Genomic DNA, 18,286 nt, shown 5'->3' on the forward strand with positions numbered 1-18,286 from the left:
TTTGAATAAATGTACACACACATGAAGCTATGCTGACCTTATAACTTATCTTAGAAGAAAAGAGCAAAAAAGGCCATCATAGAATTTGTAGATTTTAAAAGACAATCTTTTAACAGTGGTGACTAGAATGGTCTGTTCGAAATTCTGAAGGTAGCTTGGGTAAGATGCAGTGAGCTAAAGACTATACAGAAATGAGACTATAGTTATAAGAATCGAAGGACATGAAAGGGAAGCAGTAGTTGAGAAGGGAGTGAGACAGTCTTGTAGCCTCTCCTCAGTGTTATTCACTCTTTACATTGAGCAAGCAAAGGAAACAAAGGAAAATATTGGAGAGAGATTAAAGCTCAAAGAGAAGAAATGAGAAGTTTGTGGTTTACCAGTGACATTGCAATCTCTTTAGAAATGGGAAAAGACTTGGAAGAGCGGTTCAGTGCAGTGGATGGTGTCTTGAAAAAAAGCTATGTAGTGAATATCAATAAAAGTAAAACTAGGGTAATGGCACACAGTCAAATTAAATCAGGTGAGGATCATAAATTCAGATTATGAAATGAGATGTCAAAATTACTAATTGAGATTTTGCTATACGGACAGTAAAATAACTGAAGATGGAGTGAAGTAAAGAGGCTATAAAATGCAGACTGGCAGTAGCAAGAAAAGCATTTTTGAAAAAGAGAAGCTTGTTAACATTTGGTAGTTATTTGGAGTGTAGCCTTGTACAGAAGTTAAACATGAACAGCAAGTACAAGGGCATGCTGAAAGTAATGCCTCTGAATATTTTATGTGAAAACTCTTAATCATATTTAAATTAAATAAATTTTACTAACATTCTACATCTTTATTCTTTACATCTAGATGTTTTATTCCTCAATAGAGAAAGGTTTGGTTGAAAATTATGAATTGTTTAGGAATAAAGAAAACAACTCACTGAAAGGCGGAAGCTGTGCATCATCGATAGGCACACAAACAAAGGTGTTGAGATTGACTAGTTTTCAGAATGCACTTCCTTTTCCTAGCTGAAGGAAACACACACACACACACACACACACACACACACACACACACACATACACACACACACGCCTGTCTCCTTGCATTGTGCTCAATTGGCTGAGCACAGTGTAGGGAGACAGGTGTGTGTGTGTGTGTGTGTGTGTGTGTGTGTGTGTGTGTGTGTGTGTGTGTTGTGCGCGCACGCGCGCGTTTTTTCTACAGCTAGAAAAAGGATGTGCATTCCGAAAGCTAGCTAAGCTTTGTATCTTTTGTTTGTTTTTTATTGTCACCAGGATTACGAACACATTTCTCCCAACAAGAGACCAGTTTTTTTTTTTTTTTTTTATACTGTCACTGTAGAATTTTTGACTTTGTTGATGGAACCACAACCACAACCTCACCTCTGCTTGCACCGCTTCATCTCTATTAAAGTGAAGGCCTCAAAAGTATTCGTGAAACAGATGAAAATCAGATGGAGCCAAGGCACTACTGTATGGAGAATGATCTATGACAGTGAACACAAGGTGTCGGATTGTTGAGATGTCGCAGTGGTAGTGTGTTGTCTAGCATTGTCACGTTGAAGGAGAGGATGCTCCAATTGCAGGCGAATTGGTTGTATTCGAAACTCTAATACAGCACGTTGTTTCTCACGTATCAACATAGTTACGTTCCACATTGCCATGTTACACAGTGCAGTTCATAGCTCTCTAGTGGCAGAGAACTGTGGATATGTGGACATGAAGAATAAAAATGTTAATAATATCCATTCTGTTTAGAAAATCTTAAGAGTCTTCACACGAAATACTTGGAAGTATCACTTTTCAGCACTCTCTCATAGTGCGCACAAGAAGATGAGAGAAGCTTTTGAAATGGAGTTCCACAGAAAACTGTTAAATGTTAGATGGGTATATTTAATAAATTATGAGATAGTACTGAACTGAATTGTGGAAAAATAAAATTCATGGCACAAAGTGACTGAAAGAAGATATTGATTGATAGGATATATCCTGAGGCATCAAGACATCTTTAATTTGATAATGAAAGGAAGCTGGGGAGAGGGGATAAAATTTGTTGAGTGAAACCAAGGAGTTACTTCGGACGTTATAGGATACTGTGGAGAGCTGGATCAAACCAGTCTTCGGACTGGAAAAGAAGAAAAAGAGAGCAAGTGTTTGAGGAAATGAAGGGAAGATGACTGTATAGAAATTAGAAATGAGAAATTGAAAGATAGTTGTAAACAAGAAATCGAAAAAGCAAAGATAGTGTCACAAGTGAATGGTAAAGGGTTCAGAAAAATAAATTCTTGTCGTGATTCTCTCTTTATTGAGTCTGATTTTGTATCATTGTAGTGGGAGCCCATTTTCCTGCAACAACATACATAAATGCCTTGCAAGAAATGTTGTGGTACTGGTAGACATTTCACAATACTTGTCTAAAAAAACAAATATTTGTAATATTAAATATGACAGCAAAAACATCCAGAACAACAAAATAGTTAAAAGTATCCTGTACAAAGTAAATAGTTCTGGAGAAGAATTGATAAATTTTGTTCACCGGATGAGGCTGGCCTTAAAAGCAGCAGGGTTTAGAACCTTATGTGTTCACCCATATTTATTTTCTGTGGTTTCAGACAAGGCAACTTGGATAAAACAACTAGGGTACTGGACATGAAGTTTATGTAACTGGTCATATTTAACTTGTGACTGTATTAATTTGCTTATTTTGTGTGGAACTTCCGTTATGGGAGTGGTATCCCTGTCTGTTTTTTTATTTTGGATCACATAATATTTGGTGAATATGAACTTGTTGGTACATTTGTATCTTACTTTCAGATTTATTGTTATTATTTTGTTTAGATTTTCTGAACATACGTAAATCTTTTTCAGCAATGACTTCAGTCGTGTTGTTGCTGAGGAGTACCTGAAATATTTCAATTTTGAGGGTGACACACTGGATATAGCCCTTCGCAAGTTCCTAAAGCAGTTCAGTTTGACAGGAGAGACGCAGGAGCGGGAAAGAGTTCTTGTTCATTTTTCAAAACGCTACCTTGACTGCAACCCAGGCACATTTAATTCGCAAGGTAACATAATTTTATGGACCTTAAAGACGTGGTGGTTTAGTTTTAGTTATTTGAGTCTCTCTCTCTCTCTCTCTCTCTCTCTCTCTCTCTCTCTCTCTCTCTCTCTCTCTCTGCATGCTTTTGCTTGCTCTTTTTGCCCTTATCTGGGCACACATATATTCCTTTGCCACTTTAATGCAGCAGTAATTTTTAGAAACTGAGAATACATGCTTTTTTCATTTGTATTTCATTAAGTCTGAAACTTCAGGTAAAAAGTTTGATAATAGCGTCAGAGAATGCATAGAATTGGAAAATACTTTATTCTGTCACATGTCCTCTGATTGTGGTGTTTTGAAATGTCTATAGCCAAGCACTGAGGATTTTCGTAGCAGAAAGAAAATCTAACAGAACTTGTCATAAACTCGAGACCTTTTAAGCATATAACTAAGAATTCTTAACATTGATATAATTGCCATTTTATTTGTTTTATTTCTCTTCATAGTAACAAATGTGTGTGAAAAGTGAAATGACAAATTCCACTGGTTGTTTTAAAAACAGCTTACCAATTGTAAATACTGTTTACAAAACATAAAGTCTGTGATGTACATAGGTGATTGACGTGAAGAAGAAACTACATTATGATACCATATGTGAAGAAGTTGAAATGTTTCCCCATATGTTCTACCTCATTTTGTTGACATTGCTTCGTTGAAATTAAATTTAACATGCCAATGGTACTGTTACCTGTTGATAATGCCACGAAGTTCCCTCAATAGCACGCAAATCAAAAATAATGAAGGTGTACTTTTAAATTTACTTGCAACTAACAGATAGGTTACTTTCTTCGGGGCTTTGTCCCGCTTCAACGCGGGGTCGGCCGTGTTGTCGGCAGTGTTAGTTACAGATGGTGGCCAGTGCCCTTCCTGCTGCCAGAAGCAACTAACAGATAGATGACACGTATAAATAAATTAATATTATGCACAAAACAAACTCTGGAATATGTCATTTAAAAATTGTGCATCCCCACTTGTAGGCTTCCCAGCAAAAACTACCATGTCAACCATTTTGTGAGGTGTAACAATATGGAAAGGATAGATTGCTACTCACCATATAGAGGAAGTGTTGAATCACAGACAGCTACAACGAAAAAGACTCCCAAAATATTAAAGCATTCAGATAAAGTCCTTCTTTTGCAATTAAAAAGACACACACACTTTCACATAAGTACAACACGCACAACTCTTACATACATGGTCACTGTCTCAGGGTCCTAGAGCCCCACTGCAACTGTATGACCAAGCAGAAATCAGGGATGGGAAGTGGTGGGAGGGAGGTGGCATGAACAGGGAGGGGGGAAGGATAACAGGGTATGGATAGAAGAAGATGCTAGTGCTGCCTGACATAATGTAGTAATGTGGTGGGGACAGGATAAAGCTGTTTGATACATCGTTGAGAAGCAGTGGTTGAGGGGGAGGGAGGGGGGGGGGGAGCAGAGGAGAGACATAGAGAAGGGGAGAGGAGGTGGGATAGACATGAGTAGTATTGCAGTAGGAACAGGGAAAGAGATAGGTAGATGGGAGGCAGGGACTGGTGAAGCTTTAGGCAAATGGAGGATATGTTGCCGGAACAGGTCTAACCTTCGCAGTTCAGAAAAACTGGAATTGGAATGAAGAATCGTGACGGCAGCAGCTGTGTGAAGCAGCCATTAAGATGAAGCAGATCTTGTTGAATGGTATGTTTTGAAACAGGATGGTCCAACTTTCTCTTGGCTATAGTTTGACGGTGCCCATACTTGCGGACAGACAGCCTGCAAGTTGTCATGTCCACATTGAAAGCAGGTCAGTGTTTGCAGCATAGTTGATGCTTCATGTTGTTGCTTTCACAGGTGGCCCTGCCTTTGATGGGATAGGAGATGCATGTGATAGGACTCGAGTAGGTGGTAGGGGGGAGGGGGTTATGGGAAAGGTGTGTGTATTGCAGGGGTATGAGACATGAGGCAAGGATTGAGAAGTAGGGGTGGAGTAGGGACAGACAAGGATATTGCGTAAGTTCAGTGGGCATCAGGATACGACTGTGGGAGGGGTGGAGAGCATTTCAGGGCAGGATGACAGGTAGTTGGAACCCAGGCTCCAGACGTGGGTGGTGCTGAGTCATGAAAGGAATGTTCCTTTATGGCTGGATAGTTGATATGTGGGAGGTGGTAGCTGACTGGAGAGACAAGGCACTGGAGATCTGTTTCTTTACAAGGCTAGGATGGTAATTTCGATCTGTGGAGGCCTCCTCGAGACCCTTGGTATGATTTGGAGAGGGACTGTTCATCACTACAAAAGTGATGACTGAGGGTGGATAGGCTGTATGGAAGGGACTTCTCGGTATGGAATGGGTGGCAGCTGTTAGAGTGCAGCTATTGCTGGTGCACAGTGTATGTGCCCTGGCACAACTGGAAAATCGGGGAATAACCTGAGAATTTTTTCATCCGGGGGGAAAACCTGGAAAAGCATGTAATTTTTAAGAATTCCAGGAATGTTTCATTGTTTTAATTTACAGTTAAATGTCTGTGGTTTTGACTGGTAACAACTGATACTCTAAGAAAGAATATTACCTTATCCCACTATTGCAGAACCACACTTCAACAATAAAACATAAACGAGAGGGGGAAAAAGTTAAGTTGCAAAGAAAATTTACCATTTACAACAATAAAACACAGTGCTCACACAAGGTCTGCTAACATTGAAATATGTCAAAGACTTTAGGATGAAGACTGTGCAACAATTCGTAACAACAAACTGCTGACATCACAATTGTTTACATTTGGTTTGTTTGAGCAGTTGCCAGCTGTCCATTTGCAGTTGTATGAGCAGTACCTTCTCCTGTTTCTGGCTACCAGAAGTGTTGCTGTTAGCTATCAGCAGTAGCAACAAGTAGCCAGATGCTACCAGGAAAAATTTTTCCAGCGCGCTTTAGCTGCCTGATTCGCACATACGCAGAGAAGTCTTGAGTTGTAGTAGGGAGGGCCATAGTATCCGTGTGACCCATTTTTACATTTATTGAGTTTGCTGTTTCCTCTTCGTTTACAAGTCTCACGTCAAATGATAACAAAACAGATTTCTGTGGCCAGGAATTAAAACACATTGACGTAATTATGGAAGGCTAGAATATGTTATTAGTTTGTTTTTTTATTCCCACAGTTTTGAGAGTCAAGTATTAATCACCTTTCATAACAATAAAGTTATATTTGTCGGTTTGTTAAAGAACTTTGTCGTTTATTAATATTTTCCAGTGAGGCTGTCAATTTATTTGAAATGAAATGTTTCATTCCACACTATGGCCAGTTTCAACTGTTTGCTGGATTTCGAGTGCACGTTTTCATATTCTGACACAGTTGGCACTGTGCCATAATAAAGAACTGAATGTGAGATAATACTTACAGGATATGGATTCTACCTTTTTGCAAACACACTGCTTTTTCTTTTTACCCAAACATGTTTCAGCACCTCCGTACCAGCATCAGTGGGTTTCTTGTTTGTCGAAAAACTATAAAAGGTGAACATATTTAGGTTATAATTTATTTAACAAAGTGAGGCCTAAAGAAAGTTTTTGTTTGTTTTGCTTCGCACTGTGGTTTAACATTGTGGTTTTGCAGGACCAACTTGATAGTGTCCTGCACTGATAGCTTGTCATCTGCAGACCAAATGATGTAAATGTAAATTACATTGGTGATTTAACACATCCCTTGATTTTTAAAAGCAAGATTTTTAGCCCCTCTCTCTCTCTCTCTCTCTCACACACACACACACACACACACACACACACACACACACACACACACACACACACACACACACACAAATTTGTTTTCATTTGACAAAATTCGAACTTGATGCTAAACTCTCTTGGTAACTAATGAACATCGGCAGGGTTAGAAAACACTACGCAACGCTTATCATATCTTGCGAAGTAAAAAGGCTTTTATACAGAAATAAATTACAATACGCTGTAAATGTCTGCTGTCATCGGCTGGTGAGACATAGGGTATGATTGACTTATGAAACCGCCTCACAGTCTCGATTTAAGTGGTTTGGGAACCAGCATGCTGTGTTTGGTGGAGTTCAAATTTATATTTATGTAATATGAAAATGTGCAGCATACATTAAAGATCTTTCAAAATTTATTTTTCGACTAAAGTGCCGTGAAGCTCTAAGCTGGTGAATAAAACCTTAATCATTCAAAGGGTAAGTTTTGCAGTTCCAAGGGAAAGTTTACTGTCACTTGACATGGAAAAAGTGTATTTTCACCCAGAAAAAATTGTAGTTTTGAGCAGGAAATCTAGGAAAAATCCGGTAATTGTCTTCCTTCTCCGCTTATGCACCCTGTGGTGGTTGGGAGGTTTGATATGGATGGATGTACTGATGTAGTCATCCTTCAGGTAGAGGTCAACAGGAGGAATGTGCCATCTTGGGTTGAGGACCACGTGAAGCAAAATGGGGGTTCCGGTGGTAAGTTATAAGTTTGGGACTCTGAGTGCTTAGGAAGTAATCCTCTAGATGGCCCACGAATAGGTGGGTGCTGTGCAGGTGCCCATTACTGTACCGCAGATTTGTTTGTAGGTGATGCCATCAAAGCAGAAGTACTTGTGAGTAAGGATATGACTGATCAGCCAGAAAGCTGCGACCACCTACCTAAAAGCCAGTATGTCCACCTTTGGCACGGATAACAGTGGCAACGCATCACGGCATGGAAGCAATGAGTCCTTGGTATGTCGCTGGAGAGAGTTGGCACGTCCTGGGTTTTATTCCTGCCTGGGTCAGGGATTTTCTCTACACCCCGCCCCTCCACAGATTGGGTGTTCATGTTGTCTCATCATTTCACCGTCATTTGGGAAAATGGTGAGACTGGACTGTGAAAAGATTGGGAATTTGTACAGGCACTGATAACTGATTATTGAGCACCCCATAAACCAAACAGCATCATCGTCGTCGTCACCACCACATCTGCACACGTAGGTCACCCAATTCCTGTAAATTATGGGGGAAGGGGGGGGGGGGGGTGATGAATTCTGATGCCACATTCAGTCACCCCGGTGGGTTTGATCGGGTTCAGACCTGGTGAGATGGTGATCCAGCACGTAAATTCGAATTGACCACCGTGCTGCTTGAACCATCCCATCACACTACTTGCCTTGTAACATGGCACATTATCTTGCTGAAAAGTGCCACAGTGATCAGGAAACATGATAGTCTTGAGGAGTGTATGTTGTCTGCAACCAGTATGTGATACTTCTTGGCTGTCATGGTGCTTTGCATGTTCTCCACTGGAGCCATGAATACCCTTGTGAATGTTTCCCAGAGCATAATGGATGCACCGTCAGCTTGTCTCTGTGTCGCAGTATATGTTAACATTGGTAGATGCACAAGTCATTGGCTGTGGAGGCCCATCAATAGAAGTGTTCTGTGTACTGTGTGTTTGGACACACTTGTCCTCTGCCTAGTATTAAAATCTGATGTAAGTTGCGCCACAGTTTGCCGCCTGACCTATTTTACCAGTCTACACCAGCCTTAAGTGAGGGGTGGTGTTGGTTTCACCACATGTGGAAGACACTAGACACTAAACACATCACTCCTCAGGTGCCTGACAAGTCTGGAGTTTCCAAAAAGGCTCGTCCCAAGCGTCTGGGCCATCACAGTCTCACAGATAGCTTTCGCACCTCCCCATTCTACACACGGACAGCATCTTCGCTGGTACAACATGCAGCATGCGCGTGTGTGACTGGCAGGCATCCCTTGCCTGTTGATGCTGCTATTGCCTGAATGGGTTTATATCGATAGTAGGGTTGTAGTCATAATTTTCTGGCTGATCAGTGTAGTTGGTCATGGTGACCAGGAAGGGTGTAGTAGTTTCAAAGTCAGATGGGTATTGAAAAAGGTAGTGTTCAATAATGGCCAGGCCATGGGCATTGGGAGTGTTAGTGTAGAGGGAGGTGGCATCAACATTGACGACCATGGTGCTGGGTGGTAAAGAAACAGGAACTGTGGAGATTCGATGGAGGACATGGCTGGTGTCTTTTATGTAGGAGGGTAGGTTGCAGGTAATTGGCTGAAGGTGTTGGTCCACATGAGTGTAGATTCTGTCTGAGGGGTTACAATATCCAAGCCCGATTGGGTGATGGCGGAGAGAGATAGGACTAGGGGTTGGGTTCTGGAATGGATCAAAGAATTTGAGAAAGAACTAGTGGTCCTGCCGAGTTTCTGGAATAGGGGGTCAGTGTGGCATGTTTTGTAGGTGGACGTATCTGATAGCTGGGAGAGTCCCTCTGCCAGATATTCCCTGTGGTTCATAACCAGAGTGGTGGAGGCTTCATTGGCAGATAGGATTTATAACATCACAATCAGCTTTTAGATTGTTTTCCATGTTGAAGGATTTGCAGAATGGGGAGGAGGCAAGACTGAAGGATAACAAAGTTTTAGAAGTGAACAGGGATTGTTTTGGAGTCAGTGGGGATGAATCATGGTTGGATGGAGGAGTAAACTGATTCAGGCTGGGTTCTGTGTGTTTTGGATTGAGTCTGATTGGTACAGTATGTGTCAAAGAAGTGTTTTCACTGTAAGGATTGGGAGGAGGAGAGAAGATCTGAAAAACGTGAAGGTGGAATTCGGAAGTGGAGCAAAAGGTAAGGCCTTTGGACTTTACTGGGTTGAGGCTTTTGGAAGACAGATTCTGACTATGTTAAGGGTCTGGTTAGATTGTGGATTCTATGTGGTAGTTTGAAGGAGTATTGAGGTTTAGCTAAATGTAGCAGGTCTGTAAGGCTGGGTTTGATGACTATGAGAGGAGATTTGATGGAAGTTGTTGAGGTGATGGATAGTGGAAAGTAGTCCAAGGCAATATGAGATGAATAGGTCGGAGGTTTTTGAGGTGGCATTGCACATTTTACTTGAGTTCCACGAGGGCAGTGTCTCAATCCAGGAGATGGGGTTCAGGATTTGGGATTGCAGAGCAGGAGAATTTTAAGACTGGAGAAGAGGTACTGGAAGGTGGTTTTGGCCATATGTATATGGATTTGCAGAGCTAGGTTGGCGAGTATTATGCATTGATGGAATTTCAACAGGTAGAGATCATTGCAGAAGAAGGGTTTGCAGCTGGAGATGGGTGATTTCATGACCTCTTGCCTCATGGCTTAATTCCCTGCATTAGACCCAGTATGCAAGACCTATTGCATACTCCCACACACTATCATCTACTTCAGTCCTATCTCAGGCACATCCTACTCCATCAAAGGCAGGGCCACCTGTTAAAGCAACATGTGATGTATCAATTAAGCTGCAATCACTGTGCTGCTTTCTATGTAAGCCTGACAACTAACGAGCTGTCTGCATGAATGGCCACTGCCAAACTACAGCCCAGAGACAGTTGGGCCATCCAGTCACTGGAAAAGCTACCCAAGATGATATGCTTTAGTTTATTGACAGCTTCACTGCCTGTGCCACCTGGATTCTTCCCACCAACAGAAACTTTTATGAAATGAAATGCACTGGTGGGAACCCTCCCTACGACATATTCTCCATTTGCCTAAACCTCCACTAGTCCCTGTCTCCCACTTAGCTGTCCCATTCCCTGCTCCCACTCCAGTACTTTTCATGTCCATCCCACCAATGCACCTGAAATCCTTTCCCTTCTTCTCTCCTCTCCTCTCCCTCCCCCCTCCGACCAACACCCCCACCTAGCCCCTCATCACTGCTTCTCGATGTTGCACTTGAAAGCCCTGAATGCCCGTCAGGCAGCTCTAGCGTCTCCCCCACCCACATCATGGGATAACATGCTATCCTTCCCCCTCCTGCCTCATACTGCATCCTTACCATGACCACCACCACCACCACCACCCATCCCTGGTTGCTGTTATGCCAGGCGCATCGCAGTTCGACTCTAGCTCCCTGTGACAGGTGACGGGTGACGGTGCGCGCGTGTGTACTGTAGAAGTAGTACTTTGTCTGAAAGCCCTAATATTGAAGGATTCTCTTTTCATTGGTCTTATCTGCAGCTCAACACCTCATATGTACTGTAAGTAGTACACTATCCATTCCACATCATTGTTACTTTATCTTGGACTTCCCGCTGTGTTCATTTTTTGAACTGCATCATTTACTCAGTTAATCAGAAAAACAATCTGCATATAATTTTTGGAGTGGAATGTATTGTGTCATTGATAAACAGATACAGCCTTAAGTCTACATTGAGAATTTTTCTCTTAGCACTGTACTCTTAGTCATTGTGTGACAGCAGCTGTCACTTGGGGCCCAAAATGAGTGGCACGCCAGTGGTGCCCAAATGCAAAGTTTGCACAATGTGTGTCATAATTAGTGTCTAAAACTTGAATGGGTGAGAGTATACAGTAACAAAAGCAAGAAATCAAAGAAAATAACTTTTTGCCATATTTATTTATTTATTTATTTTCTGTCCATATAACAAAAAGTTTTTGGACATTGTCAGGAAAATTTAGAGTACATTACAATTAACAGTACACATATAAAGTAAAATATTTACATTCTTTCATAACAACATAGAGATCAGACACATGTCTGTACACATTATTTTTCAAAAGGGTACCACAAGTAGATTCCTCTATAATGTAACACAATTTAGTAGATGTGTGTTTTCAAGATACCACTGTGTATTAAGGTCCTTCAGCAACCATCTGTAGACTGAAAAATAAAGCTGTGCTTCAAAATGTTCATTGGTGAATAAAAATTTGCTGTTGAAAAGACTGTAGATTTACTTTATTATTACATTTTCAGTTATTATTATTATTATTATTATTATTATTATTATTATTATTATTATATTAACACAAATGGGTATTGATTCTGTGGTACAAAAATATCATTACTGATTATATAAACCTATTATCTGACTTTCAGCAACATTATCTTGAGAGTTTTCAAATAATGTTTTCTTTCTCAGTTTTAATACAATATATAATTATTATTTTAACAGATGCTGTTCACACTCTGACATGTGCCATAATGCTTCTCAACACGGATCTTCACGGTCAAAATATTGGTCGCAAGATGACATGCACGGAATTCATTGAAAATCTCTCGGAACTGAATGATGGTGACAACTTCCCAAGAGAGGTGCTCAAACAGCTATACCAGGCAATTAAATCTTATCCACTTGAATGGGCATTGTAAGTAATGTTTAGCTTACAAGTACTTGGCTCATTACACTCTGCATGTTATGTTTGTTACATCAGCTGATATCTGTGGTGAGAATGGGAGACTCTTCTAATAAAAATGTGTCGTTAATCCAGATTTTATGTTACGTTCTGTACATCCATTCACATGGCAGAAGTATGGGCCAGCAGTTGCAGGAAGTGTTACAGAGTGAGTACTAGGTCACCAGCATTGTGAAGCCTAGTGCAGGGTTGTCTCAGGTGACTGTTAACATGGGGGAGTTATGTAGGAACTTTATGAAAGAGGATCAGGTAGTGATAGTGGGTTGAGCAGGGAATAGTCTTCATAGGGATGGGGAGTATGATGTAGGTAGTTATCTGGTAACTATAGCTATTAAAAATGGTGGCACTAATGTGCTCTTTGTGCCACTGTTTCGGCACAATGATCGGGCTCAACTTAACACTGCTGCTAAGTTTGTTAACGTGGGACTGGAGAGGGCACTGATGGTGGAGGGCATGTGTCACATTGCAGTGGTGCCAGTTGAGTCTATCAATTGATCAGGTTTCACTAGGCATGGCCTGCACCTCAATAGGTATGGGAAGGTGAGGCTGGCAAAGCTTATAGGTGTCAGTGTAGAGGGCAGTGGTGGGATCACATGTGGAAAAATTCCTGTAGCAGTTGGTGTTAAAGCTGCACCTTTTTTAGAGTGAAGTCAGCTTAAAGGAAGTCCCACTACCGAAGGAATCACCTTCAGAGGAGTTCAGGTATCCAACTAGAGAAGGAATTAGCATATTTCATCAAACTATAAGAGGAATTAGAGATAAAGTTAGTGAACTGCTTATAGATGTTGACTCTGAGATTATTGGTATATTGGAGCACCACTTACAAAATTCGACAGTTAAGAGGCTTCCTTTACCAGGATACAGATAAGCTGGCTGTTTTTTCAAGGAGTTCTTTAAAACACTGGTTTCCATTTGAGTCCGTAGACATATCATGGCACTGCACTGAACATGTATTTGAATGTTGTGTAAGGGCAGTTGAATTTAATTAAAGTAAATGTCTGATTTTTTTTGTTTATAGTCCCCAAACTCTGACTTCAGAGAATTTCTGCAAAAGCTAGAGAGGGTTCTTGGTTCACTTTATAGGATGTACTAAAATTTAGTTATATGTGGTGACTTCAATATTAATTCTGTATGTGATTGTCCAAGAAAAAGGATGTCGGACGATCTCCTAAATTTGTATGATCTGATGCAGACTGTTTTCTTCCAACCAGGATGCAGGGGAACAGTAGCACAGCCATAGACAATATTTCTATTCATTCTTCGTTACTAGATAAGAGTCTGTTAGTGAAAGGGTGAATGGCCTTTCAGACCATGATGCACAAATTTTAACACTAAAAGGTTTCTGTACTGCAACAGTTCTTGTATATAATTGCAAACTACATAGAAAAACTAATCCAAAGGCAGTAGAGAGCTCTTTAAAACTAATTAAGAAACAAGAGTTGCAGGATGTTTATAGTGCCAATAACACAGATGACAAATATAATGCTTTACTTAACACATTTCTCATGCTCTTTGAAAGTTGCTTTCCATTAAAATATTCTAAACGGGGTACCTGCAGTAAAAGACAGCCTGGGTGGCTGACTAATGGAATAAGGATATCATGTACAACAAAGTGGGAATTATATCAAAATGTTAGAAGCACTCACAATCAAGCTACAGTTGCCCATTACAAACAGTATTGTAAGGTGCTTAAAAATGTTATTAGGAAGGCAAAGAGTATGTGGTGCCCAAATGGAATAGCTAACTCACAGGATAAAATTATAACTATATGGTAAATTGTGAAGGAAGTGTCTGGTCAGCAACACAAGGTCGATGATATAAAGTTAGTTCGTAGTAAAAATATTTCTGTTACTGATAAATCAGATGTGTGTGCAATATTTAACAATCATTTTCCGAGCATTGCTGGTGAATTAAACAAAAATTCAGTTTCTACAGAGAATCACATAACTCTCTTAGCAAATGCCTTTCCGAGATTGATGACTGAAATATTCCCTTGTGATATTGACAAGGGGTAGATTGAGTCAATAATTAAACCACTAAAGACTAGTGACCCTCATGGACCTGTTGGAGTGCCTTGCAAAATATTAAAGTAGTGTGCTGCACATGTTAACCCTGTAGTTAGCCATATTTGTAATGTTTCCTGTAAGAATGGTCAGTTTCCTGAATAATTAAAGTACTTGGTAGGAAGGCGGCTTTATAAAAAGGAAGAAAGGGATAATGTAGACAATTTTAGACATATTTCTATGTAATTAGTGTTTGCTAAAGGTATTGAAAAGCCTGTGTACATAAGGATAATTGAGCACTTTATTTCATATAATTCGCTATGAAATGTACAGTTTGGTTTTAGAAGAGGTTTAACAACTGAAAATGCTGTATTCTCTTTCCTCTGTGTTTTGGCTCAGAAACAGGCAGTTCGAGCAATACGTGGTGTAAGTGTGCAAGTCTCTTTGTCGACCCGTGTTCATTAGTCTGGGTATTCTGACATTAGCCTCCTACTATATATATTCTTTACTGTCATTTCTTGTTAACAATATCACCTTATTCCCAAGAATTAGCAGCTTCCACTCAGTTACTACTTGGCAGAAATCCAATCTGCATTTGGATTGCACTTCCTTGACTCATGTGCAGAAGGTGTGAAGTATACTGCTGCATCCGTTTTCAGTAAGCTACCACAACAATTAAAAAATCTTAGCAGTAATCCACACTCTTTCAAACAAAAAATAAATTGTTGAGGAAATCCATTTTTTTAAATATCATACTGAAGAACTGATTACATAACTGAGAAAATTTAACGTTTACAGTACTTTTGTAGGCATAACTCTTAATTGCGTGTTTGACTTTTCTAAAATTTTCAATGCTTATATTTGAGTACAGAGACACAGTTTCCAAATTTTTTTCTAAAGTCATTAAACGCAAAGACTGCGAGTCAGTAAACGCAAAGACTGGGAGTCAGTAAATGCAAAGATCGGACGTTAAAAGTTTTGTTAATATACATGTTCAATTGTTCATTTTGGCTAGAAATAAAATAATGTACTACAGTATAACACATTAGTATCATACTTTTCTGTAAATGTTTGATAAGTAGAAGTGTAAAATAGAGACAGATGTATATCAGATAAAAATTCAAAATACTGGCTACAACTAGCAATATTAGGTGATAAGGATATCCACATTAAGACATAATCTTCCATAGGCTACCATGGTTCACAAGGTCAAAAGCCTTCTCGAGGTTGATAAAGGCGATATGGGGTTCTATATTAAATTCTCATTGTTTTTCTACAATGTTTTTAATTACAAACACATTGTCTGTGCCTGGATGGCCTGATTTAAATCCATTTTATTATTCAGAAACAATAGCTTCTGTCATACTTTTCATGAGGTTATTGATGTCATGAGTTACAATTAATGGAATGAAATTTCCATTTCTTGAAAAGGTAGATTTCTTCTGCTGTATACCAAGGATCTGGGATTGTCCAGTTCATCCAACATTCATTTACCAAGTTTAAAAGTCTTTTATCTGACGATAACCCCTCATATTTAATTAGTTCTGCATTTATTCCAGTAGCTTTTCTGCTTTTCATGCACTTTCAAAGCCACATGGAGCTCGTCCGTAGTAATTGGGTCTACTGTTTCATTGTAAACACTTTCCCCATTGTTATCTTCAACCTTCTTTGTACACAATAAGTCTGTACAATGCTTTATACATTGTTCATTGGGTATAATGGCAAGTGAGGTAGCGTCTTTTTCTACCTTGTTCAGGGCTTTCATGACTTTGTATGCCCATTGCTGTCTACTCTGTATGTTCTGTTCTGAGAGGCTTATGAAGAAGTGTCACGACTCTTGGTTTGTTTTGCACTCTGTTTATTTCACAGTGTTTCTTTTTGTTCCTTATTTTTCCGAGCTCTCATATGTTTTTATCTGTAGAAATTTCAAACAAGCTACTTTTTTTCTTTAATGGCTTCTTTTATTTCTGTGTTTCAAATTCTGAGTTTTTTTTCCTATCTATCTTCTTTCCTAATTGCTTTCGAGGCAGTTTTGTTGACACATGTCTTAATATTAATTCACTCTATATCGATGTCCTTGTTGATTGGTAGTGAAGCAAGGTTTTCTTGGAGTCTGTGCTGATAAAGTTTCAGAGTACTATATTCCAACTGGAGGTGTACTTTAAACAACTCATACAGTGGTTTCTTTTGGAGTTTCTTTGTTTTCTTCACTTTTGATAGTAGCCTTAACTTACTGCCTAAAGGGTAGTTGTTGCCTGTGTCGCTTACTCTATTAACATGTATATCTTGTATGAGAGTCTTAATTTTATCATTAAGTAATATATTAGCAACCAGACATCTTATGTCTCATGCATTCCATTTGAACTCGTGAGAGTTTTTCTTTCTGCAAAATGATTTGTTGTTGTTGTTGTTGTTGTTGTTGTTGTTGTGGTCTTCAGTCCTGAGACTGGTTTGATGCAGCTCTCCATGCTACTCTATCCTGTACAAGCCCCTTCATCTCCCAGTACCTACTGCAGCCGACATCCTTCTAAATCTGCTTAGTGTATTTATCTCTTGGTCTCCCTCTACGATTTTTACCCTCCACGCTGCCCTCCAATACTAAATTGGTGATCCCTTGATGTCCTACCAACCAATCCCTTCTTCTAGTCAATTTATGCCACTAGCTCCTCTTCTCCCCAATTCTATTAAATACCTCCTCATTAGTTATGTGATCTACCCATCTAATCTTCAGCATTCTTCTGTAGCACCAAATTTCAAAAGCTTCTATTCTCTTCTGGTCTAAACTGCTTATCGTCCACATTTCACTTCCATACATGGCTACACTCCATACAAATACTATAAGAAACGACTTCCACACACTTTAATCTATACTCGATGTTAACAAATTTTTTCTTCTTCAGAAACGCTTTCCTTGCCATTGCCAGTCTACATTTTGTATCTTCTTTACTTCGACCATCATCAGTTATTTTGCTCCCCAAATAGCAAGACTCATTTACTACTTCAAGTGTCTCATTTCCTAATATAATTCCCTCGGCATCACCCGACTTAATTCGACTACATTCCATTATTCTCGTTTTGCTTTTGTTGATGTTCATCTTATACCCTCCTTTCAAGACACTGTCCATTCCGTTCAACTGCTCTTCCAAGTCCTTTGCTGTCTCTGACAGAATTACAATGTCGTCGGCATACCTCAAAGTTTTTATTTCTTCTCCGTGGATTTTAATACCTACTCCGGATTTTTCTTTTGTTTCCTTTACTGCTTGCTCAATATACAGATGCCCCTCGACTCTTATACCTGCCATCTGGTTTCTGTAAAAATTGTAAATAGCCTTTCGCCCCCCTGTATTTTATTCCTGCCACCTTTAGAAATGGAAAGAGAGTATTCCAGTCAACATTGCCAAAAGTTTTCTCTAAGTCTACAAATGCTAGAAACATAGGTTTACCTTTCCTTAATCTTTCTTCTAAGATAAGCAGTATTGCCTCATGTGTTCCAACATTTCTACGGAATTCAAACTGATCTTCCCTGAGGTCGGCTTCTACCACTTTTTCCATTCGTCTGTAAAGAATTCGCGTTGGTATTTTGCAGCTGTGACTTATTAAACTGATAGTTCGGTAATTTTCACATCTGTCAACACCTGCTTTCTCTGGGATTGGAATTATTATATTCTTCGTGGAGTCTGAGGGTATTTCGCCTGTCTCATACATCTTGCACACCAGACAGTAGACTTTTGTCAGGACTGGCTCTCTCGAGGCTGTCAGTAGTTCTAACGGAATGTTGTCTACACCGGGGGCCTTGTTTCAATTCAGGTCTTTCAGTGCTCTGTCAAACTCTTCACGCAGTATCATATCTCCCATTTCATCTTCATCTACATCCTCTTCCATTTCCATAATATTGTCCTCAAATACATCGCCCTTGTATAGGCCCTCTTATATACTCCTTCCACCTTTCTGCGTTCCCTTCTTTGCTTAGAACTGGGTTTCCATATGAGCTCTTGATTTTGATAC

General features: G+C 39.7%; 1 protein-coding gene across 14 annotated transcripts in view; it reads left to right on the forward strand.

The window, feature by feature from the left end:
* Positions 1 to 18,286, forward strand: part of LOC126281501 (PH and SEC7 domain-containing protein) — an 814,448-nt gene that overhangs the window by 635,895 nt on the left and 160,267 nt on the right. For all 14 annotated transcript variants that reach the window (XR_007551283.1, XM_049980532.1, XM_049980516.1 and 11 more), the window contains 2 exons: positions 2,877 to 3,070; positions 12,038 to 12,230. Coding sequence is in view for 13 of the 14 variants with exons in the window: in XM_049980532.1 (XP_049836489.1) it covers positions 2,877 to 3,070; positions 12,038 to 12,230 (387 nt within the window). In the remaining variant the exon portion in view is untranslated. The remainder of the gene's footprint in view (positions 1 to 2,876; positions 3,071 to 12,037; positions 12,231 to 18,286) is intronic.

Source organism: Schistocerca gregaria, chromosome 1, assembly GCF_023897955.1.
Source record: "Schistocerca gregaria isolate iqSchGreg1 chromosome 1, iqSchGreg1.2, whole genome shotgun sequence".
NCBI lineage: Eukaryota > Metazoa > Arthropoda > Insecta > Orthoptera > Acrididae > Schistocerca > Schistocerca gregaria.